The following is a 25829-nucleotide window of genomic DNA, read 5'->3' on the forward strand; positions in this document are numbered from 1 at the left end:
GGATGTTGACTGACACGGCCCGCCTTGTTCATTTTAGTTACTTCCACAGCACAACTGCTCCGGAACAATGCTACATCATCAATGCGATCTTTGTGTTGCAAAAGAGAGCAATTCACGCAATATTTGACGTGGTGTTTTTTTTTAAAACAAATTTAAAGAAATTACAATATTGACTGTTCTTTCTCAATATGTAGCTACTTGTGTTGTCAAATGTATGTTCGTAAAAATATAAAATGCTATTGTAGAAATTATGACGTACGTACAAAACTTGCCCGAGGCCGTAAATACAGTACTAGTAGTACTGGAAACAAAAATAAGTTAGTTATGTTATGAATGTTATCCAACTACGTAGGGTTCAATTTTATTTGTTGAGCAATGTATACGCTTTTACAAAAGCGCCCCAGAAAACTGACACAATTATTCAATTACACAATTCACAAACATCCTTACGAAAGGTTTTGTGTTTTTAGATATTATAAAAATAATGACTTATCAGATAATAATACACTTTGGGAATGAAACGATCACCTCCAGCTCCAAGTAGTTTTAAGTAGAAATTTGAATAATGTCATTATAAAAACAACAAAAAACATAGTCTCGTATTAATTTTTCTGATTCTGTTCAAATATGCGATGTTTCTGTAGAGATCGGGGGTAGCATTTTTTTTGACAATAGTTATATAACTGTAACTTATCTATATTGAATAAAAATATTAGGCTTTGATTTTATATTGAATCTACTGGTATTTGAATATTTAGAACACTACTGCGCGACGTATTGCAAGTTTCAAGCATACCATGAGAATACTTTGTCCAGCTTTGGGCTGCAGTAATACTCCGGACTTACGTAACATCTATTACGCCTATTCTATGCGATCATGAAACCGCGAAGAAAATTGGTGTACATAATTAGGTATTTAGGGAAATTCAATAAGTCCTTGTGTACAAATTCTTAACTTTGCTACTAAAAATAGTAAAAAATTGGGAATTCTTCTTATGACATTAAATATAAATATCTATAAAATAAACAAGAGGAAACAAGATACGGGTCATATATTTACATATATATATTATATGTTTGAGGTTAATGACTTCATCAAATCAAGGAAACGTGGTACCATGAAAAGAGCAAGCGTTTTGTACGCTATATATACCTAATAAAAATATATTTATTTTTTTATGATATCGGTAGGCGGACCAGCAAATGGGCCACCTGATGGTAAGTGGGTACCACCGCCCATATACAATGGCGCCGTAAAAAATATTAACCATTCCTTATATCACCAATGCGCCACCAACTTTGGGTACCAAGATGTTACGTTCCTTGTGCCTGTAGTTACACTGGCTCACTCACCCTTCAAACCGGAACAGAATAATACTGAGTACTGCTGCTTGGCGGTATAATATCTGATGAGTAGGTGGTACCTACCCAGACGGGCTTGCACAAAGCCCTACCACCAAGAAATTTTGACCGACTTCACAAAACGACAAGGTCAATAGTTACCAATAAAATAGTTATTAGGTTTTTCTGTAGATAAATCTCTCTAGTAGCCCTGAGGCAAAAGGTTGGCACTGTTTATAGTATCGTGCCTTAAAAACTACGTAAAGCCATTGGTGCTGCTCCTGGAAGACGGAAACAAGCAGAAATAATGATTTCTGGTCTTGGTGGATTTAAATATATAGTTTTATAAATTATACTTCCTATAGAGTTATGAGATACCACTTTAAGTAACGAGGAGATTTTTTGTATAAATTATGAAAATAAAAAATTAATAAATAATTAAATGGCGTCGTTTATTTCAGATAGTAGCAAAAAATTGCGTTACAAATTAATTACAGTAGTTTATCAAACGTAGTAAATTGTCTATCGAATCATCTTAATATATTTAATTTAAAAAAAAAATGTATATTGCATTAATAAATTATAAGCCTCGTTGAGGTATTTATGCAAATCCTTCCTTATTCGATAACATCTTAAACCGTGACGTCTAGTAAAAGTTTTTTGTGTAATCTTCACATGACAATGGTGTTTCTCCATACAATTGTTCCGAAGCAAGCTTTGGAACGATTTGTATATAGCGTTCACGTGAACGCGGAACGCGACAGTGACATCCGAGGGTTGGCTGAGATGGGTCTTAAGATAATTGTACTGTCTCTGTTGATTGCGTGTTTGGGCGTTATGGGTAATTACCGGAACGATGGGTGAGATTTATCGTGAATTTACCAAAATTACTTATTTTGGTATACCTTTTTTATACTTTTGATTGATAGTTGAACGTTTTTTAACAATTATACAAATATTTCTTATTAATGGTAGAACATGCGAAGTTATACTGAATATACGGCTTCAAACCTGTATAAGCACTTATTAACTTTCACTGCACTTATAATTTATTTCATGGTGAGTAGAGCAAAACTAGAATAAGGAAACCAGAGCAGCAGTTCTACTAATAAATTGACAGTTTATCGCAATCGAATCGAAACATAAACGTTGCCGATCAGCCTTGTATCTATTCTACAAACGCTGCGATCCAGTTGCTATTCGGTCAAAGTTCAATCGGTATATAATTTGGATCGTAGGCGACATAAAAAAGTAGAATTGGTCCTCAGTCATGATTGAGCTGAGGTTCGTTTTTGACGAATAGTCGATGTTGGGTCGGAATAGAATCGAGAAATATCATTACTGTTATAAGTTAATACAATTGCCCCTATGTAGGTGTCGAATGAAAATCAATCATATGTCTACAGGTTGTTCCTTATTTAAAAAAAGCATAAGTTTCATTTTATTCAACTTACTAGGCTGTACAAGTATCAGTTTAGCGTGAACAATTCATCGTCATAATACACTTAGTTTTATGTATTTTTAGAGTTAAATACCAATATCAGATATTTTTTTTAAATTTTTCTTTACAACTTGTACATCGATAGTTGATTTTTAACTAATCGTATTTCATAATCAAAATACATCTCGTGAAAGGTTTATGCCAAGCACCGGTTACCAGCGGACTGAAGATCAGTTAGCGGAGCCCTCTTCTCGCGCTGAAAAGAATCGTGATGAGAGAGATAGCCAGGACAGAATCCAACGTTTTGGGATATCGGGTTATGGGGGCACGGTAAGATTAAAACATCAATATCGATAAGTTTGAAGGAATTTTATGTCATCTGCTTATCAGTTTGCAAAAGTGGATATGAAAATTAAGCTAATTTAGTTCATTAATTTAAATCTTGGTGGTGGCTTTGTGGAAGCCCGTCTGGGTAAGGATCACCCGCTCATCAGATTTTATATGGAAACAAACAATAGTTTTGTGTTCCGGTTTGAAGGGTGATTGAGCCAGTGTAACTACAGGCACAAGGGACGTAACATCTTGGTTCCCAAGGTTGGTGGCGCATTGGCGATGTAAGGAATGTTTAATATTTCTTACAGCGCCATTGTCTATGTGCGGTGGTGACCACTTACCATTAGGTGACCCATATGATCGTCCGCCAAACAGTGCCATAAATATATATATATATATATATATATAATAACACCAGTTGTGTCATGATACAGTGTATTACAATGTGATTTTCAAATTGTAATACACTGTAATATGTAACATATCAATAATATTATACTACATAAAATAAAAACTGTGACTTTTTTGTGCAAACGCTCGCCCCAAAGGTAAAGTAAAATCTAAAAAGTTGTATGTATGTAAATGCTGTCTTTATTGCTATAGGGTTCTTATGGAGGTTCTGCACCAGGTCTGTACGGACCAGTCAAAATAGATCTGGGAGGAGTTCTTATTGGTTCGATTCTAGGATTTGGAGCTGTTATAATCCTACCGAAGATTATTCACGCTTTCTCTTACGGCTACGGAGGTTATGGTCGAAGTGAGTTAAAAAATTCAGTATTTTCTGTATTATTTTGGCGCCCGAACTGGGAGAATCATTAGAGTTTTTATACCAGTTATATATAAATATAAACACACTAATAAATTACAGAGATGGTGTTTTTATTGATCAATTATATTTTTGATTGTAGGTATTTGACAAAGATATCTATCCCGTCAAATACAATAATCATCGTAGTGCTGCATTTGAATATGAATTTATAATTAATCACTGTAACACTCTAGATATTCGAGTGCGATTGAGTGTCAAACACATTGATGAACTTTCGAATTTATATTACCAGTTAGATGTAATTTCTTTCAGGCACAGAATCTGACTTCTCCCAAGTGTCGGACATGATAAACAAGTTCGATGAAACACTGACACGTTACAACATCGATTCCTCATCCTGCATGCTGCGCCTGGCGTGTTCTTACGTGCAACTCGCCAACGAGAACACGATCACCGGTAACGCGACTGACTTTGACGGGATGCTTACGAATTTATCCAGGTAAGTTGTTACAATTCATTTATATCATGCAACGTGTAGTTTCAAATAGTCACGTAGGAGTTTGAATCAGTCTCTTACGGTTCACTCTTCGACAATGGCATTTCTGAGTCATCTAGACTATATACTTGTTTTCCTGTTTTAGCTCTTCGTCTTTAAATAATAAAATAAACTTGCACAATGGTTTGCTCTAACTAATCCTGTGCGCTGTGAATTCAGGAGTTTCCTTTGGGATTAATTTATGTGCTAGCTATAAGTCCCGGCTTTGCACGAGTTGAATAAAACTTTGATATCATAATATTATATTGGTCGGCGAATATTTTTCTGAAAACTTCAACAATCATCATCATATATTAGCCAATTTATAATAAACTTTAATTAATTATACAACTGAACCTAACTCATGAATCACTCCGTACATTAACAAAAACTGTATAAAAATCCGTTAGATGGTTTTTGGGAAATATACATTAAACAATACACGTCAAAAAGTAACAGAAATTGCGACTGCTATGTTAATTCCCCTTCAATTGGTACAGCCAAGCAGAACATTCGCTTAGTTGAATAATTCGGAAATTTACACCCGACTGTCGGCGAAACAAGAAAAGTAAACTGAGTACAGTGCAGAAAAAAAACGGATATGAGAAGAGCGATATAAGTTTGTTGTTTTTTTTTCTTTATGAGTGTACTTCATTTGCTGCGACAATGTTCTTCCTCGGAATTGTAGTATTATTACTTAAAGTACTTTATTCGTGATGCGATTGAAAATATAAACAATGCACTTTATACATACACACACACATATATAGAAAAGTTTTTGTGTGTGCGTGTCAAATATATTCATATACTTTGGTGCTTCTCCATGTGAGTGTTTTTACATTAGGATAGATGTTTCAAGATTATTTGAAGGTTCTTAATTCTGTTATTTATTCTGAGTTAGCGTTATTATGTAATGATTTATGTATCTGCTACAATTATATCAATAATACAAGTACTTGTATTGTGATTGTGATGCAAGAAGGTGGGGAAGGGTATAATAATTAAATCTATTTCAAAGCCTACGTCAAAGTTTAGATTCAATTGATGTAACTAATTCATCCACATAACTTAAATTCAATACATTTTCTTCTTCAGTAATTCGCTCGTGCGGCGTATGCTGGAAGGTACGTCAATATACGAAGCGATGTCAGCCGGCCAGTCGCTGGACAACGACTGCCAGCAGCTCTACCCAAAGTGCAAGCTTGATAAGAAAACGGTTGTCAAGATGATAACACAACTAGTACCTTCATAACAAGAATTTAGATTGAATTAAAATATTGTAACTTTAGGAAAATATAATAAATATATTTTTTGAGAATATTTTTTTCATTTATTAAAATTTTAAGTTTTATTTTTAACTCTTACAGGATGAAAAGCGATTGACAATACTAGTAACTTCTAATAACTAATAAACTTGTTGGTTAAATCGATAGGATAACAATCCTACATTTACTGTACCATTAGTTTCCACCCGCTTGTACAGGAAGGGAGGGGGTTTGTATATTTCCGGGATAAAAGTAAGCTATGTGCTATTCTAAGTTTATATCGTATCTGTGCCGAATTCCGTTCAGTCACTCTGGTGTAATTGAGTTACAAGGATCTATCTATCAAAACTTTAGAATTCATAATATTAGGAAGATCAACGGGTTTTTAGAAAGTACGATCAGCAAAACCTGTAAATTCCAGAAAATATAATTAACGCCTTTCGATTCTTATTATTTTTACCTAACCTTATTATAAGGACGTATGTTATAAATGACGTTTAGAGGAATAAGTTAGGTAGCATTGCCAGACACTAGAAATTTCAGCAAACTTAACATGAATATACTTTAGTAGAAAATAAAACTAAGAAAAATGGCGTCCAAATTACATTAAATTATCTCATTAATATGCAATGAAGTTGTTTTATTATTATATTTGTTTCAGTTTTGGTAATGGTTGAAATAATAAACACAGCTTGGTAGAAATTTAACAATTTTTTTATTAAAATCGACACCAAACCTACATACGTCTGATATGCTCGGCAACTCAATACTCGACGTTTATAAAATCGGTATACAAATGTACCGTTAAGCGTTTATAAGTGTCGTTTATTTATTGAATTCCCGAATATTTCTAAATACATAGATAGCGTCTTATTCGAATTGCAATTATTTATTATGGCAGCATGGCTTTATTAAGTACATTGCATAAGTGAACGAAAAACGAATGAATGAATTAATCTAGGCTTAATAATCGACGACCAATTTATTTTCGTCCGGTGACGTCATATAGGCAGGATAGGGATTCGCGGGTGAAACGTCGAATAAAGCCGTATCTTACTGTTCAATATAACTAAATATAGTATATATATATATAGTTATATTGAACAGTAAGATACATATATATTTCCGGCAGATTGTCTTTCCTTCACCGGCCGCGTTTGATCTGTGATGTTTGGTTTAGGGCCTGTGTGAATGTGTCATTCTCAAATTAAATATTTTATTGCAATCCGAATTTGACGTTTTACAATATTGTATTACATATTAAGTATAATTATTATGTAACTATATCTATATCAAATGCTTTTGAGCATATTTTTGGCAACTTAATTTTGGTGCTCATTTCACACATACAATAAATAGTTTGTTCGTAACTCGAAAAAACAACACATTTCATATCGACTAACCGGTTCAGTTCGGTTGCGTCGTAGATTTTAATGGTGTTTTTTTTTACAAAAATCCATAATTTAATGTATGTTTTATTTCGGAATAATAAACACCAAAATAAAGCAAAGTGCAATGTATATTAAAAAATATTTAAGCCGCATGAATTGTACTCAAGTACAACTAACAACTTTTCCATAGAATAAAACGGTATTTTTTTTTTCAATAAAATATAACACGCAACTGTTACATACTTAGATTGCATAATAAAAATGGTCTTTAGAAGAAAATATTTCTGAATATAGATATTTTAAAATATCTGAAAGTACTAACGTCACGGTCTAGGGTAAAACGGCATCACTTAAAATGTCATATTTCCAAATATATATATTTTTTAATCTCCCTGAGTAAATATCCCCGATATTCGGGTCATTATGCAATTTATTGCATTTTTAGTTTCCTGTCTTATAAATCCTAAAAAAGAACGTTTCTCAATATTTTGTTCTTTATATGTGAACCATTTTGGTGACCTGCCGTGCTGTCAATGCAACAAGATAAGTATTACGGAAAGACATAATGTACTCATAAGCATAATATACATGTACGTAATAGTGTACATATTTTTAAATATTAATATATTTAATTTTAAAATTACTTAATTAGACGAATCTTGGTCTAAATTCGTATATTTCATTGCTAAACTGCTAATTTTAAATAGTACGAAAAATAATCCGTTGTCTAATAAAGGTTACAACAGAATATTTTGAGCACACTTATTTTAATCCAATATGAACTTATGTGCTAAATTAACCTACTGTCTTAATTTACGACTATATTTGGAAAATGGCTAAGCCAAGGAAATACATGTTAATATATAGTAACACTGACAAATGTATTTATTTGGTTTCAATCAGTAACATTCACTCATTCATTCTTTATGACTTGCGTTTCGACGACGTTCCGTATACAATATTTCAAGATCATATTCTTTAAATATTTGAACTATATTTTACTGAAAATAAATTTCCAAGCTTAAATTTTATCGTGAATACAATTCAAAATTCATAACAAAAATTCTCAACCATAGATTAAATAATATCGACCAATTGACAAATTAACATATTCTTTAAGCATGACCGGTCAGTTTTTTAAGTTGATAATCGAGACCTTTTTCTATTTTAATTACTCGATTTACATTTATACGATTGGGTATTATTTTTTACGTCAATGGCGTTAAACATTCCGAATTGGAACTTACTTTTTTGAATATGGAATCACTAAAATATATAATTCCTAGAAAGGACATCTTATAAGTCACTTTTAAAATTGGAACGCTACGAATAAAACGATTTAATTTTTATGATTATTTATATTTACAACATACTTTATTAAACATAGAAAAAAACTATAGAAGGCTACTTGCTTCCCGAAAACACCCTTATTCCGATGATTATAAATATATTATGTATTTCGAAACCATTTACCTTTTGATACATATGATTAATATTAATAGAATAGGCCCATTACGAAATAATTCAATCCAACATTTACTAAGCGCTAGCAAAGATATGTTAAAAATAAGTTTATAATATGTTTAAAATATTGCGCTTTTGATACAAAGTATAACATCACATTTCTGAAATGTTGATTAATGTCAGAAACTAATTGACATTATCTGATTGGTCTATTACAGTAGCTTACGGAACAGACGACCAATGAACGAACGGCGTGCCTAGACAGTTTTAGAACGTCACAGCGATTATCGAATGTCGTTTGCAGACATATACGTTAAATTTATTCAAATGAACAACGACCGTACATATAATTATTAATTTGAACAAAACCTAAATTTAAAATCACTTGGACTTAACCTCTTTAAATTGTTTTTAATTTGACATGACGGAAAGGTTTGCTACGCTCTGAACCTGACATGTGAGAAAGAGATAGCAATGTTCTTGTTCCAGAGAGATTGCGTCAAATAGAACATACTTACGAATCTTAATTGATATTTTTTATTGCTTTTATTGCATTGACTTTCAGTGCGTGTGAGCATAAAATAGCATACTTAATGTAAGTTTGTTAATTAAAAACTTTTGTTTTTAATCATTCAACTTGTTTATTTCAAAGTAATGCTCAATTAACTACTTGATATATTGTCGTTGAATCTGTGTTTACTATTTAAAATAATTTCAATTTGTGTACTTGCAAGTCAGATTCCTATAGTAGAATTAATGATTCGATTAACGCAGGGTAATATACTAGGGATACGAATGTGGAGAGCGTTCGTCGACTAATGTCAATTTATTGTCCCCCAGTGACAATTATCTAAAAGTTAGCAACGCCTGCGCGTGCATAAGACCATTGAATTATTCGCGTTATTTCGTTTACAATAAAATTCGTATGAAATCACTCAATGCGAGCGTTAATTTAACCTCCTACAAGACTCGCGTGTTTTATTACGTCATAGGTAGGCGAACAAATGGGCTATATGGTGATACGTGATCACCACTGCCGGTACACATTGGTACTGTAAGGAATATTTATCATTCCATATCATGCAACACCAACTTCGGGAACTAAGATGTTAAGATGTCCAGTATGCCTGTAGTTACAATGGCTTGCTAACCTTTCAAATGAGAACACAAAAAAACTAAGTATTGTTGTTTGGCGGTAATAATATCTTCTATATTATGTAGGTACCCAGACGGGCTTGCACGAAAGCCCACCAAGTGTTAAGCGCGTCATATTCGTCGTCCTGCTTACAAATTTATTAGCCTGCGTATCATATTTAATTCTCTACCATTTGTAACCCGATATACGTCACAAAAACTTTTGTGTACAACAGGATCGGAACAAGTATCAAGATTGTTAATATTATAAACAATAGAATTAAAGAGTATTTATTGAGTATTCTAATTTTAAAACTGTGTTATATTTGGTTTGTTGCACAATTCTCGTTTTAAAACGTTTTATACAAATGCTGTTGGAATGAATTTATAGTGTATGCCAGTATATTTTAAGCCATCTATGTATTGCAGTTGATAATTATTATAAAAATACCCTACAAATAACTATTACATACAATGGTAGTATGGTAACTTAATAATATCGAATATATATTAAATACATATATTATAATTTAAATTACGTTTATAAAGCAGCGAAATGCAATACCATTAAATTAAATATGCATGTAAAGCTTAAAAGGCATATATATATATATGCATCGATATCATAATTGGCCGTATAAATATATTTAAAAGTTGTATGTGATGTTAGAATTGTTTAACTATTTTAAGGTATATTTTTGTCACATATGGAATAAGTAAGAAAAACTGTGGCACATTCAAATAAAATAAATTTACTTTAAAAGAAAAAAAAACATTGCAACATCTAGTTAAAATTATAAAAACTAAATAATGACAACACTGGCGGTTACAGTGTAAAATGCATTTTTGTACATGAACCATAGACAAAGGGGAGGTCCCACGCATCCACTACCTTAAATACACTTAGCACAAAATTTAAAGGGAATTCCCTAATTACCACTCGTCCAATCGATAACTTTTTGTTTATAGATAATGTAGACAATCCAAATTAAACGTACACAATTAGTACTTTATTTTCATGCGTTCAATTAAATGTATATCTTGCAATACAATATTTATCTAGAATGTTCTTAATCTTTTAAAATATATATTTGGATAGGATAGTCAGTTGTAACAACTTCAATCATTACTTTTAGAATGATATTTATAAAATGGCGCTTTAAAATCACATATAAGACTTTGGTTTATAACAAAGGCTTATAAGTGACTTATTTTAAATTCATTCGATACAGAACAATAACAGATTGTAAAAATGTCCGCTATGTGCGTTTAAAACTTTTTGGTTGGATAATAATGAAACTCAGTATGGCAAAAACTCATTAAAACTATACTTTTAATTCTAAAAATAATAAATTCTTAGGTATAATAAAAAAAAAACTTGTAAATATTTCGTAATTGACGATAGTAGATCATAAACAATTCCTAGACAACCATAAAAATATTGACAGATGTCAATTAACGAATACATCAAACTCACATTGGAAAATCGAACATCTGAACCTTCGATTGACGAATTGTAATTAGGGGGGGATGATTGTGTACTGAGCCTATACAATTTAATCATAGAAAATACCTTATATTAAAACACAATGAAAAATAATGCTTAACGGAGATAAAGTGATGGTTTTTGTCTATAATATATCATAATTATTAATTTAGTACTAGACAATAAGGTCGAAAATAGCTTAGCAAGTGAAATCATTTGAGTAACTATTTATAATCCAGTTTTTACTAGATTCCTTAAAATGAAAATAACATCATTTAAGAAAATAATTAAGCAAAATTCGCAGTCTTATTACGAAGATATTGTCCATACTACTTTATTGACTTAGATAGTATACAGTTAAAATATACCAAATGGCTTTAGACGCAAATAAATACGCTAGAAAATACATTGGCATTATTAAATTAGTATATATATAATAAATGGATTAATCCTGCATTATGCTGTCTAAAACCACTGATATCTATATTTCCAGATATTAAATTTGAAGGAAACACACGAGTTTTGGACAGCATAATGCAGGAGGTCCATTGTAAAGGCAATTTTCAATTTTGCGTCATTATATGTCGCTACATACAAAAACAGAAGGCTTTCAAAATCACATACATTTGGATATTATAATTTAGTTTCCTTTTAGCACTTCATATAGGACCTTTAAGGGGCTCTGCCCAATGTTTTACCTTTCAGGGTAGGTAGGGGTTGGTAATATTTTTTTGCACACTTTCCTTTCATCGATGACTTAAAAGTTCATTTCCATCATCGAGGAACCCAAGAAAAAATCTAGTATTATGTACCAGTGGCACAGATTTCGTATGGAAGTCTTTGACTCTGGTGTTGTTTGGAATTGAAAATGTTAGTGTATTAGAGTATTGCCAAGTGACGTCGCAACTCATTTATGCTGATAACGAGTCGACGTCGTTGCTTGACAATTGGTCCTCGGATCATTGATAGAACATGCTCAGCATCGAGTGGGCGTAGGCCATGGGTTTCACGTCTGGGTGTGGCTGGAATAAAAAAAATAATTATGAAATGGTAACTTGAATATTAGCATAAATAATTACGTTTTAGACACTGGTTTGGAAGTAGGAAGGGTGGACAACACGTAAAGCAATTGCTCTTGCGCCCGAACTCTTTCAAGTCGTGTCTGACTTGCCGTCCATTGAATTATGAGAGTGAGGGATTAGAGAGTGCACCAGTGTTGTGCACTCTCTAATTACCTATTGTTACCTTTTTTTTGTGGGTATGGATTTGAAGAAAACAGTTTTGTTATATAACTATTTAATTGTAGAAACCAAAATTTATAAATCTTACAATAAGTTTAGATACTTAATTTAGTTACAGCTTTTGTAATATAAATAATTTTAAAAAATGCCAGCTAGACTCAGCGTGGGTCACTTGGGATGTCAGGGCGTCACGGTAGCATGAGCAAGCGATCCCGTGGAGCCCGCCGAAAGACGGAGAGGGTACCGCTGGTTTTTAAGTGGGTAAACCCGGGGTACCTGGGCGCACTCGGCGTCCAGGGCTCCGGGGAGTCCCCCCCTCCAATTTCCATCACGTGGGGGAAGCGCGTAAAGCATTTTTCCAGCGAGAAAAAAAAAAGGTCACTTGGGATAAAAGGAATATTTGAAAATTTAATGCATTATAATTTCTCTTATTAAATATTAAAATTTAGTGCCATCCTTGGAGTTGCACCAACAGCTATCTGGACACACTCAACCAGGAAACTGCAGCCGTCCACACTTAATATTTCAAATCCATGTATTGGGTAAAAAAAAAAACTCCTGTAATACGAAATATACAGGTTCAATAATCAAGTAAATAACCAAGAGATAAATACCTTTAACGATCCCTCGTTTATTTACCTACCAGTAATTTACCTTTTGGACGTTCAAAGTCCTGCTTACTCTAAATGACGATTTCAACTCCGGAGAAACATTTGAATGAGTCAAATGACTACGATTTTCGGAATTGCAAACGGTCGGTAGAAATATGTTGTATAAAGTTTTATCAAACTTCAAAACTCCATTATTAACATATTCTGAAAAGATATAGGCTGTTTAAGCACTGAAGTAATAATTAATCACAAATTAAGAAACTCAACTATTAAGGTAACTCACCGGTATATTCAGTATATCGAATTTGATGTTTGAATTCGATGTTAAATCGAAGATGTAAAAATGCAAAAAGAACGAAATCGAATGTTCTTGAAACTTCGAAAGGTGCGGGACTGTGGCCAGAATCACTACCAAAAATACCCTAAATCAAATAGGAATTATATCCATATTTAAATCAAGGAAATAATTATGGAATAATTATTTAATTTAATAAAAGCCAATTATAAGGCACTTCCATACAAATACTAACCTTTAAATTTGATGACAGCTAATAAATTAATCTGAAACGATGCGAAATGTCTTCCAAACAAATACAACAAACGAATTAGATGATAAAATCTAATTGTAATAATTATTTCACTGCACTGATAAAATAAATATAATTTATAAATTTTTTAATAAATATAATTTATTTTATTATTTAAATTCACAGAAAATGCCAAAATGATGTATTGAGCTAGCAATACCGATATAAGGGAAGTGGGAAATGGGTTAACGGCACGGATTTTAGCGAATTGACACTTTTGTGACGTTTTATATATTATATATATAGTTTTTATACATTATAATAATTTTTAATGTAACACTATGTTCCGCGTAGTTGCCTGATCTCCCTTGAGATCGGCCACCGAGGCGGGTCAGGACGATCATCATCACCGAGCCAAACTATAAGTACGAAATAATTGATGGTACAAACTTACCACAGCTTCATAAGATGTGAATTTAGGTTTCAGCTCTTTGCCATTCATCGTAATGAAAGCACCAAGGTTACCCATTGTATCACTGAAATAAAAAAAAATTATTATATATTAAATATGCTTTAAATGACTGTCTTCACAAGTGTGTAAAGTACTCCATAGAAGGTTTGGATTTTATTCCTGTACACTTTTCAAAAGCCAACAACACACTACACGTGTTGAGTTCTGCTTTTATATATATTTATTCTTTATTACACACCAATACTTAAAACCAAATTTAACATTTGGATTAACAAAAGTTGCATGAGTTCAAGCGGTCTTATCCTTAGAGGATTGATTGTAAAATAAATGTAAAAATAAAGACAATTATTTTAAATTGCGATAAATATTATACTGCAATATACAATATAATGATACAAAATACACACATAAATAACTATGTCTAACACATGTAAACTTATTTAAATATAATACATACATCATGTACCCATAATGAAAAATATACATACATATGTTAATAATCTGAGAATTTAACAAAAATAAAATAAAATAAAGATAACAATCAGGAATCGTAATATTAAAGTGACGAATAAGTCTTTTATATTATTATATTAGAAAAAATGATTTGAAGCCTATACACGAGTCCTACTACTTGTTTTTGCCACTGTAAACATTTTATAAAATACATAGAATAATATGTAAAAAACAACAATATAAGATCTCTGTAATCTTACCAATAGTTGGGTGCTGAGAAAACAGTAATGCACTTCCCATCGTGAGCAACTTCATAGCCATCGTTCTTGACCTCGTGGCTCCTTATGATGTAGTCTAAGCCGTTCTTCTGCAGGAAGGCGGCTGTGACGTCAGGACCAAACTGGCATCCCACGCCTCGCTTCGAGGGCGACCTTCCCGCCATGGGTTGCGGGTCAGACCAGAGCAGTTCACACATTATACCTGAAAGTTACAATACATTGCATCTGGCGTAATAACTAATGTTATAGAATCCTAACTAACATTATAAATCGCAAATAATTAATATTATGAATGCGATAATGAGATAGTTTATTTTCCGCCTGTGACCCCCCCACTTGAGATGTTGGGGGAGGGGGGCGCTGAGTGAGTGTTTAGTGAATTTAAAACGTGTATGCAAAATTTGTTAATGATTAGTGGAGTAGTTAGAGTTAGTTAAGGCCAATGGTCGATATTCATTTTACTCTACGACCGGAGTAGAGACGCAAAACAAAGATCGCAAGTCTTACCATCTTCCGGTGGCTGTTTGTTCCTATCCACGTTTCTGATATCGTCCAGTGTAACGTCATCTTTGGAGAAGAGCCCGCCATGCATCACCAGTACCCTGTTGTTGATGCAATGCGCTAACGGCAGCCAATTGTACAGTTCCGTGAATAAATCTGCCATCTGGGATGTGTACTTTGATGTCACTTCGCCCTGGAAACCGTAGACACGGTTCATATCTCGAGTCTCGTGGTTACCTGGAACAAGAAAGCATTACATGAAAAATCTTAATATAAATTATTCATAAAAGAAGTTTTCAATCGTCACGTTACAGAATTTAATTAAATGTTCAATTTTATCGAGTAGCACAGGCAAGAAAACCAGTAGTTTAATTTATTTTGACTAATTGTTAACTGTCTATTCGAGCAACTACGCAGGAGATATTAATATAATGCACAAAATTGTGCGCAAACGCACTCGCTATTCCCTCAATAGCCCGGAGAGAGTTCAAGTGCAGATCAACGGCTTACGTTTTCCGAAGTACTAGGGTACCTGATTCCAAGCTCCGGACTGCCACTAAGTACTTATCGGCAGATAAACTCAAACGGTAAAATTAAACTTTTTTTTATTGTTTTAATTGACACGGGATTTTTAATAACAATTCAATTTATTGTTGTTTAATTATCATCTGTTATTTAATAAATAATATACATAAAACGAAAGTAACTTCGTTCCAACTGAGAGTCCCAAGACTCTTTTCTACATACGACCTTTTGCACTTAATGTATGAACATATTTACGTCACACTTATTATATTTTAATTTCATTCAAGGGCATATAGACTAACACTTGAAACACAAACAATAGTTTCATTCTTAATGCAATATTAATTATAGTCAGAATATTAAAAATCGCGATTAATTCCTTAAATTATTATTTTAAGCTAAAAATAGCACTTACATGAACAATTGTGATCGTTACATAGTATAAAACAAAGTCGCTTACCGCTGTCTGTCCCTATGTATGCTTAGATCTTTAAAATTACACAACGGATTTTGATGCGGTTTTTTTCAATAGATAGATTGATTCAAGAGGAAGGTTTATATGTATAATACGTGCACAATATAGTAGAGAAACACTGATAATTTTAGAGGATTCTGAAGTGATGTCGTAAATAAACATATTTTTTGCGCTTACATTGCAAACGTTTGCTGAACCCTACGAAATAGATCAAAATAATGTACTACAGTATTGTACACCTTAAAAAGGTTTACAAAAAAGTACGCGATACTATACGTCTATCCTCTTAGGTATAACCCCCAACAACCATTTTTTATCCTTTACTTTTTACGCGAAATAATGGCATATTTTCGAAGCGATTTTAAGCAATACAGCATTAATCCTTATCCAATTAAGTACCTCAAATACATTGTGCATTTAATATAGATCAATATGGCCCTTTACAGCATGTGATTTAAATGAATCGTTTCGAAGATATTACAGATTTATTACGCAGGGAAATAGCGGTTTGTATTGTCCAATGACTGAAAAACTGTAAACGTTGTAAGACATTCTGTAGAATATTTAGTAGGTATCTTGCACCCGTGCGAAGCCGGGGCGGGTCGCTAGTTTATTTATACTGAACCTGCGGCTTTACCCGCGCGAAATTTATAAAACACAAACTTCCAAACCCCGTTTTACCCCCTTAGGGGTAGTTTCGTAAAATTCTTAGCGGATGTCTACGCACGATAAGGAACCTACCTGTCACATTTCATGTTTGCAGGTGTTATAGTTTATATTACTACATACCATAGACATTGTGGTCGTTAAATAATTTAACCATTACTCGCACCGTCAAAGCTCTGTTGACCTCGGGGACTGAGTACAAATATTTAAAAAATATTGTCGCGCTATAGACTTTCTGATGAGATCCATTTCTCATTCCGTTGTGTTATTACCACTATTCTATAACACTTAAAGTTTTTTTTTTTAGACGAATTCGATCGACTGAATGTTACACAATGTAATGTCACTGAATGTTTACATGTTACTGAATGTTACTGTTGTCTGGTTCGTATTTATTGTTCACGTGTTACTCGACGGTCATAGAAAATGAAATGAGAAAACCGTTATGCGTAGGTCGAAATTCAGACACGTGTTCCATTTATTTTATTGAAAAATATGTAAATGCGTCAAGGAACGTAAATTAAATGATACATTTACTTTCAAGTTACCAATGTTACACACGTAAAACACTGTTCTATCGTGACTGGCCTTGAGGTTGCAGGCCCAAGTCGAAATATGAAATAGCATGCAAACATCGCACACAACTGCAATATTGTACATCCTAAACATTGGCTAGTCAAGAAGACACCACCACACATACCATATTAACTTACCTCGAGACATATAGAAGTGGTCGGGGTAGAGCAACTTAAAGCTGAATAGGGTAAAGATACACTCCACGCTGAAAGGGCCTCGGTCCACGAAGTCACCGTTGAATAGATACGGATTCGTATCTGATGGAAGTCCATTCAGCTTGAAAATATTCATCAAGTCATAGAACTGGCCATGTATGTCTCCGCAAACTGTGAACTTCTTATCGTCTGGCACCTTGATGTCCACCAAGGATGGCTGCTTTTGGAAGTATGCTTTCACGTCGATGAGGATCTGGAAAACGTTGTATGTGTTAACATTTGTTTTAAAAATATTTATATGAAGATGAGATCATACAAAACATCAAAGTTTTTTTTATGAAACGCCAGAGATATAAACCACTATTGGTGTGGTGGTATAAACTTCTTTCATTCTTTACCAGAAAAGTACGCGTAAACCCATCTATCAGAGATTGTTTATTGATCAGTCAGGATAGCCTAGTGGTAAGGACCCAGTCAGGTCCACTTAATTTCCATATGGTTAAACATCTCGTGCGCACTTGAGGAAAACATCGTGAGGAATCCTGCTAACTGTGTTAACTAATCTAAATTGGAGCAGCGAGATATATCAAAACTTCTTCCAAGTCTACACCGACACAAGGAAATCGACCGGTTGTTACTTTAAGGGTTTACTGGTGATAGGACTTTGGCAGAACTGTTCTTTTAAGATATCACTCACCAAACAGAAATAATATTATAATGCTGTGTTCTACTTTCCTTCAAATTATATGTACAATGAACATCAGAACTTGGTTTTTTATCAGTAATAGTAAAATTAAGATTGTTACTGTCTGGAATTAAAATATACAGACACATCTAAAAAAACTCCTTCCGAAGGCATATGGAGATTATAATAGAGAAAAAAATAGATTATTATCCTTACTTTGTAAGCATATTTCTTGTGAAGTTTCTTCTGCTCCTTGTAATATTCCATGAGCTCCTTGACGAATTTCAGTGTAACTTTACCATCCTCCAGGCTTGGACCTTCGTATTCATCTTCAATTGCTGCAATTTAAAATAAAAAATACAGTCAATAAATTAGTGATAGCCATGATTTGGTTATGTACTTAAAAACTAGTGTTCGGGACCATTGGGTGTAGTATTTTAATTAATGTGTAAAAGATTGTAAATGCCCCAGTGCTGGAAAAAGGACATCGGCTCTTGAGGGTTGGGAGCATATTCAGATTAGGCATATATATTTTTTTTTTTAGAGTGTTAGTTGATGATTTTTCATCAATTTTTATAGAAGGCCTGCCAAAAATCAATAATAAAAATACTTACTCATAGCATCCAGGTTGATAGTATCCGCGATGTTCACTCCCTTCTTATCCACTGAGATGGCTTTCTCGAATGCGATCTTCTTAACTATTTTATTGCATTCGTTGTATTTCATTTTCGCATCGAGGTCGTTAGGCCGAACTTTGATTACCTGAAATTAATTAAATTGAGTAATCGATGTATAAAATAATTTTAGTCTAATATTTTTATTATGTCTTAAAATCCAACAGTCTGACAGGTTTAATGATTTTTGTTTTTTATTTATTCGAGGTCAAGTATCCGAACGTATAATAAAATCATAATCTCGCTTTTAAATATAAGGATGTTAATTATATAATTATAAATGCAACAGATTCATTTGCAAGATCTGTAAACTTTACTTTCATGGTATATTTCAATTTAGAATCCACTAATATAGAATTAAATCGAAAGTTTCTAGACGGTTCTAAATTCAATCAATATATCAAACTATGGCCTAGACAATTGACAAAAAAAATATATCTTAGGCCAATAAGATTATTTTTTTACTTTTACCAATTTCTTTGGACATTTGCTTAGTGATTGCTGATCAGAGTATATTAAAAAATTTTGGAAATTAGAAAAAAAAAACATCAATTAAACAAACAAAAGATGGAGTTTATTCATATAGTACAAAAACATCAAGCAATCTTATGCTTATAATTTTCGGCCAGTCATATATCATTTGAATCTAGAATTATTGTTCCATAAATAAATAAAAAAGGTATTTATAAATAACAGAACATTACACATATGTAAGTGTAAGCCAATGGTTTAGTCAATTTTCGCCTTAATAATAATATACAATAGTAAAAGCTCAGTTGCTGCATGGTATAATTAAAAAAAATAATAATAATTATGATATATAGCAAAGCATCAATATCTACCACACATTAATGCCGCGTGGTATGGCGGTTAGCATTCTGCTAGCAGCATTTAATCGCTTTGAATCACAAGTCCGAATATCTGTGCGAAATATGAACCAGTGGAGGCAATAAGACGGGGTATTGTATACTAATATTACGTATGCGGAAGTAACTCTGTCTGACATAAGGAAGGAAAGGACATAGCTACTCTTCTAACCCTAATACCTGACGTGACGACCAATCAATAAAACGCGAGCAAAGCTGAGGGCGACAACTACTAGGTTTTATAGAGGATTATTCACAATTACACTTACGATAAAAACATTATAAAACATATTTTTTTGAAAAATACTGTGTCATAAGTATGAATAAAAAAATTGGACAAAGTTTGGTCATAAGCTATATAATATTTTTTTATATAACTTAGGGTAAAAGTACAGTGTCATCATGAGTTAGACAAATATCTAGAATATGAGAAAATGTAATAGAATTAAAATATTAAGCACTTATATGACTTTGACTATAAATGTTGTTAGTGTTTATTACTTAAACAATGTTGTATTCCTCTTTCAAATGTTGAATCAATTATAATTGAAAGAGATAAATTAATGTTTAATTTTTTATAACATTGCCTGACATTATACGATTATATAATACTGAGTTCATATTAGGACTATTAGTGCCTCTGTACAGTTTCTCAAATCATATAAATCATAGAAATATTAGACTAAAATTGACTTAGATTACAAAAAATACTTTCGTTCCATAAACATAGAACAAACAAACAAATGTTGCTAGTTTAATAGTTTTCATATTAATCAATGTTAGAGATATTAAACATGAATATAATACTTTATTTATGAATGTATATATTATACATTAAATAATGTAGATTCAGAATACTTCACTACTCACAAAGGCAATTTGATAAAGTTTAAATTGCATTAAGCATGTTTTAATATAAAGTATGCAGCTAAAAGATATGCTATGATGCCACACTCGCTACCAAAATCATTATAATCTTTAGTTATCTTGTAATTATATTGGACAACATCACGTACATTACTCTGATCCCAATGTAAGTAGCTAGAGCACTTGTGTTATGGAAAATCAGATGTAACGACTTTACCACAAACACCAGGACCCAAGACAACATAGAAAATTAATGAACTTTTTCTACATCGACTCAACGACCGGTGTACACACTACTCGACCATGGAGGTCGTCCAAATGTAATTAATATATATTAGAATTAGCTTTTTTTTTATTTATATTACATTAGGAAGGCAGATAATTGATGAATAAGCACCTTCACCCATACATACTGTAAGAATAAATCACTTCCTACACTGTTAATGGATCACTACTTATGTATATAAGATGCTTTTTACTTGTACTATTAATCACATACAAAGATCTCTTTTATATATACAAATATATAATGTTCATATATGTTTTGTTCTACCTGCAGCATATAAACTTTTTTATTCTATTCAACCAACTTCCATGACATTTGTTATATAGACAGTCATAATACCTGACAGGTTTTGATTGTTTACAATATACTTAAATTGATCAATTAATATTTGTATGTATTTCCTATTTACACTTATATACGTGGAAATCAGAGCAGTCATATCCTTGTTAGCTTACAATGACTATAATTTCTAATGATACATGCATAAGAATATTTATTTATTTCATAAAAATACCGAATTCTATGTATCTTATATATATCTCGTTACATCATCATCAGAGTTTAGAGTTAATCATTTATGTAATAAGAATCTACTAATACTAAAAGAATAACTATTGACTTTGTTGCAGGTACTTCTTGGTAGAAACTACTTAGTGAATCGGTGGTAGCTTCAATTTAATTAGGTAAAATTATAATTCAAAATTGCTCACAAGGGCATCCTTGAATATTGTATATAATATATTCCGATTTGATTTGATTCAACCTACTGTAGTACTGTTAATTTTATTCATACATACATATTATTGAAGTGTGTTTAAACACAATCGAGAAAACAATTTTTTGAGTAGTATACAAGTCATACTTTTACTGCTCCAACAGTACAGAGTTAGAGTGGTAAATTATGTAGAACTGCACTGAATGAGTAACCGAGTATCAAGATGATTATGGGTTTTGTATATGTGGAGATTGTAATCTATATACACTATGATGGTCAAGTAGATTTTAGTTTATTGGTATAGATATAGCTTACACAAAGTTTTAATAATTTTTACCTTTATCAATGGATGGTATAATTAAAAGCCCTCGTCTATACAAATCATCAGGAAACATTATAAGATTTAATTTATTTTTAAAATTAGATATTATTCTGAATGTCACTCAATTTCCAACGATTTAACATAAAAATATACTAGTTAACCCTTTTTAACTTAACATAATACTTACTTTATTTATTCATTTATATTTGATTTCAAGGGTAAGGATGGTTATAACTAACATATAAATTCAACATATTAAAATATTAATGCAACTATTAATTTGTTTATAATTTGCATTTGTTTTCTATTTAAATAATTTTGGTTGAGCTTTTATTATATCATAATAAAAAGTACTCGTTGTTTTAAGTCTAAAAATTACTTTTAAAAAAATCTCATCCTAAGTTTAATTTACTTAACATTTTGTTTGTACATAAGAAACGAAAGTTGTTATAAGTTTAAATGCAATGCAATAACTCAAAAACATAAATTATTTTCTAGTATGTGCAGCTTCAAACTATAACCATTTTCGCTTGCAGTTTAGTTTTATATAAAAATGAAAACTTTATACTTACATATTCAAAGTCCTTAAGTGCGAATTTGTATTTTCCTAAGGCCATGTATGCCGCCGCTCGTCTGTAATATGCTTTGGTGTACAGCTTATCTATTTCTATAGCCTTGGATGCATCATTTAGTGCGTATCCAAAGTTCTCTAATCTTAAATTAGATATACTCCTGTTGGCGAAGTAAACAGCGCTGGTTGGATTCTTCTCGATCGCCTGAGTATATAATTCAATAGCACGGTTGTAGTTTTGCCCTGTAACGAAGGTTATAATTAATATTAATTTCGAAGAAAAAAATATAAACCGATCACCTTCTCAATTAATTATCATGCGGATGGAGATTGATTGTGTATATGTAACGTTTTAATTCACATTATTGATTTGGAAAACTCACGTTTAAAATATTCATTAGCTTCATTTTTCAGCTTCTCTGCTGCTTCTAGATCTTGAGGCACAGGGCCGGTTAGTTCCTCGTTTCCAGCCATTACTTCTAGATTAAAGGCGGAACAAATTAATACGTTTAACAGTGATTTATGACTTATTCATGTGAAAAATGTGATTTTCTCACATTCATTACATGCTATTCGCAAATCGGGAAAAATGAATTGATGGAATGATGAATGAACGGTTTTCTGAATGATTGATTAATTGAAATGTTGCTATTTAAAAGTGAATTATTATGTCCTCAAGTTAATTTCAAATTTGTCTATGATTCAATATTCTAAGACACAGATACAAAATGTTAATATTACAGGATATGCACGATTATTAACTAATAATATATCAAAAGTATAAATAGATAATATTATAAACTGTAAAAGCTCGAAGAATACACGTTCACCTTATGATAAATCTATCATATTTAGCATCAAATATAAAGAATGAAATTATATAATAAGGATGAAAAGCGCGTGTTTAGGGATATCTATAATTAAATATTATACAACATAATATGAAAACACGTAAAAGAAATGTCATTAGGGCAACATACATAATTTATGCGTGATAATATACAAGGTTATTGGTAATTCGACGTATTCCCGTCAGGAGGTGATAGGGGTGACTATTTGCGATAATTTTAACCCTGAATTTAAATGTTAAATGCATGATGCAAAAGTGAACCATTTTTGAGTTATCACGTTTTTTAGATTTTTTCAAAATAAGTCAAATTATTTTCGTTAAATGATCTTAATCGTTCGTTCATAATTTTTTATTTTCTTCTGTTGAAATAAAAAGCGATTATTAATTTTTATATTGAAAATTCAATTCGTACACTGAAGAACATATAAAAGAAATTAAAAACTAAATAATTTAATATTAAATTAAATGTTAATCAAGGACAGAAAGTGTTATACGGTTGCTTTGTCAAGTATCGGTGTGAGATATTCGGCGGGGAATCGCCAGTGGTGTGCCACCATTGTGGCAACGGAGCCAGCGTTTGATCTGCCGCGGAGCGTTGGCCTCTGACGCCCAGCCTCTGGTGGCGGACTCGGAGGAGTTCGTCACGGCATGAGATGGACCTAGTATACTTCTTACTGGAAGGCGCGCCTTCGAGTTGGGTTGCGTAGCGGCAACTACCGCTGGCGGGGTCGCGGTTGTAACATTCCCGTAATCCCGCCGGCATACAGCGAGGCGGAATTTTGGGGAGGTTTTAGTGGGTAGGCCTGGACCTTTTGCCGTCCCGGTTTCCCCCAGGCGGTTTTCTCCCCGAAAGCAAAAAAAGTACAGAAAGTATTAAATAAAAAATACTTTCTCGTAGGGCTTTGTTCAAGCCCGTCTGGGTAGTTACATTCATTATTTAGGTATTCTATCGTCAGACAGCAATACTTTGAATTATCTTGTTCTGGTTTGAAGTGAGAGTGAGCCAGTATAACTTCAGGCTCAAGAGACATAATCTCTTTGTTCCCAAGGTTGGTGGTGCATGATTGTTGATGTAAGAAATAGTTAACATTTCTCACAGCGCCGATGTCTATGGCAGTGATGCGGTACATCTGAACATGTATTTTTAGGAAAAATGACATAAAACTATTTCAGACGTCCCTTGTGTTGGAATAGAGCATCCGATGTCCAACTTAATTTAAATTACTGTGCCGATCATTACTTGACCTTCTAATCTGCAGCTTTTTCTCATGATAATGGTTGGGACTTTATCTGGAAGAGTTAACAACCTCCCCTTTTTGTAAGTAGTAAATGTTCGATCGCTCCGGCTCCTGCATTTTTAAGTCACTTCTCTTAGCCCTAATCGATGACATTATGCTTATTATATTATAAGGATAGTAAGTTTCATATAAACATTATGTACAAAACAAAGATCTCATGAAATGGTAAAACAATATTTATATCTCCTGGCTGTATCTAAGGAGATAGCCTGGGGTAGACACGCTCAAATCTGGTGATAATTAAAAAAAAACTATAGTCTAGTCACTAGTGGTGAGCAGTTTAGTTTATAAGCCTGTAGGTCCAGAGGACCTGATTTGAAATCCTTATTATTTTGTAGACATGCATTGTTTCAGTAGAAGCCTTAGTAGTAGCTATGCACTCTTGAGGCTTTGAAAAAACGCCGGCCGTTGGTTACTTTATCTTTCTCCAGATGTTTATTGCCCAAGCAACGGATTTTGAGAGTAAGGAAATAGTAAATCACAATTGTCTAAACACGAATACATTTTTGATAAAGACGCCTGGATTTAGGCTCAGGTTCCAACAAGGGACTGATTAAGAACAATAATTGTGAATCAAAATCAAAATATACTTTATTCGAGGAGACTTTTACAAGCACTTTTGAATCGTCATTTAACAAACTATTTAAAATAAAGCTACCACCGGTTCGGAATGTAGATTCTACCGAGAAGAACCAAACTCAAACTCAAAATTCCTTTATTCAACATAGAAGCATCACACTTACTTATTGATGGTCAAATTAAACACTACCACCGGTTCGGAAAAAGGAACACCCTCACCTGAGAAGAACCGGGCTAAAGATACTCAGCGGGTCTTTTTTTTTTTGTTAAATTATGTAGATACATAATTGTATATGAATAGAAACAGCCAGGAGGCGATCGTTTCATTCCCAAGGTGTGCTATCAAACATAAACTCACTAATTGTATAGTAACCTCTCGCACACAAGCGTTCTTTAACAATTTTTTTAAATTTGGCAACAGAAACATTTTGAACGCTTTCTGGGATCCTGTTGTAGAAGCGTATACATTTCCCCACA

General features: G+C 32.6%; 2 protein-coding genes across 3 annotated transcripts; one reads left to right on the forward strand and one right to left on the reverse strand.

The window, feature by feature from the left end:
* The first annotated feature begins 1988 nt into the window (after positions 1-1988).
* LOC113399452 (uncharacterized) lies at positions 1989-5681 on the forward strand. Its single transcript, XM_026638595.2, has 5 exons — positions 1989-2201; positions 2977-3112; positions 3719-3872; positions 4197-4383; positions 5515-5681. The coding sequence occupies exons 1-5, from the start codon at positions 2017-2019 to the stop codon at positions 5669-5671; spliced, it is 819 nt and encodes a 272-aa protein (XP_026494380.2). The 5' UTR covers positions 1989-2016; the 3' UTR covers positions 5672-5681.
* A 4728-nt stretch (positions 5682-10409) lies between these two features.
* Positions 10410-23266, reverse strand: LOC113399432 (serine/threonine-protein phosphatase 5). Of its 2 annotated transcripts, XR_010309463.1 has the most exons (10): positions 23009-23266; positions 22627-22868; positions 18939-19086; positions 18541-18662; positions 17622-17892; positions 15249-15479; positions 14724-14943; positions 13993-14074; positions 10843-12181; positions 10410-10802 (listed from the first exon to the last, which is right to left on the reverse strand). XR_010309463.1 is itself a non-coding variant. In XM_026638574.2 (9 exons), exons 1-9 carry the CDS (start codon positions 23097-23099, stop codon positions 12119-12121), a joined length of 1470 nt encoding a protein of 489 aa, XP_026494359.1. In that variant the 5' UTR covers positions 23100-23266; the 3' UTR covers positions 10410-12118. The 2 variants fall into 2 exon arrangements, 1 of the variants encoding a protein (XP_026494359.1); XM_026638574.2 differs by having other exon boundaries at positions 10410-12181.
* Between the last annotated feature and the right edge of the window lie 2563 nt (positions 23267-25829).

This window comes from Vanessa tameamea, chromosome 19, assembly GCF_037043105.1.
Source record: "Vanessa tameamea isolate UH-Manoa-2023 chromosome 19, ilVanTame1 primary haplotype, whole genome shotgun sequence".
Lineage (NCBI taxonomy): Eukaryota > Metazoa > Arthropoda > Insecta > Lepidoptera > Nymphalidae > Vanessa > Vanessa tameamea.

Excerpts from the sequence above, each read along its gene's own strand:
- LOC113399452 (XM_026638595.2), top strand. The coding sequence starts at position 2,017 with ATGACAATGGTGTTTCTCCATACAATTGTTCCGAAGCAAGCTTTGGAA. Across the intron at positions 3,113-3,718 it reads TATCGGGTTATGGGGGCACG|GGTTCTTATGGAGGTTCTGC; the intron begins GTAAGATTAAAA and ends TTATTGCTATAG. Across the intron at positions 4,384-5,514 it reads ATGCTTACGAATTTATCCAG|TAATTCGCTCGTGCGGCGTA; the intron begins GTAAGTTGTTAC and ends TTTCTTCTTCAG.
- LOC113399432 (XM_026638574.2), bottom strand. The coding sequence starts at position 23,099 with ATGGCTGGAAACGAGGAACTAACCGGCCCTGTGCCTCAAGATCTAGAA. Across the intron at positions 18,663-18,938 it reads TATCAACCTGGATGCTATGA|CAATTGAAGATGAATACGAA; the intron begins GTAAGTATTTTT and ends TTTAAATTGCAG. Across the intron at positions 17,893-18,540 it reads ACAAGAAATATGCTTACAAA|ATCCTCATCGACGTGAAAGC; the intron begins GTAAGGATAATA and ends AACGTTTTCCAG.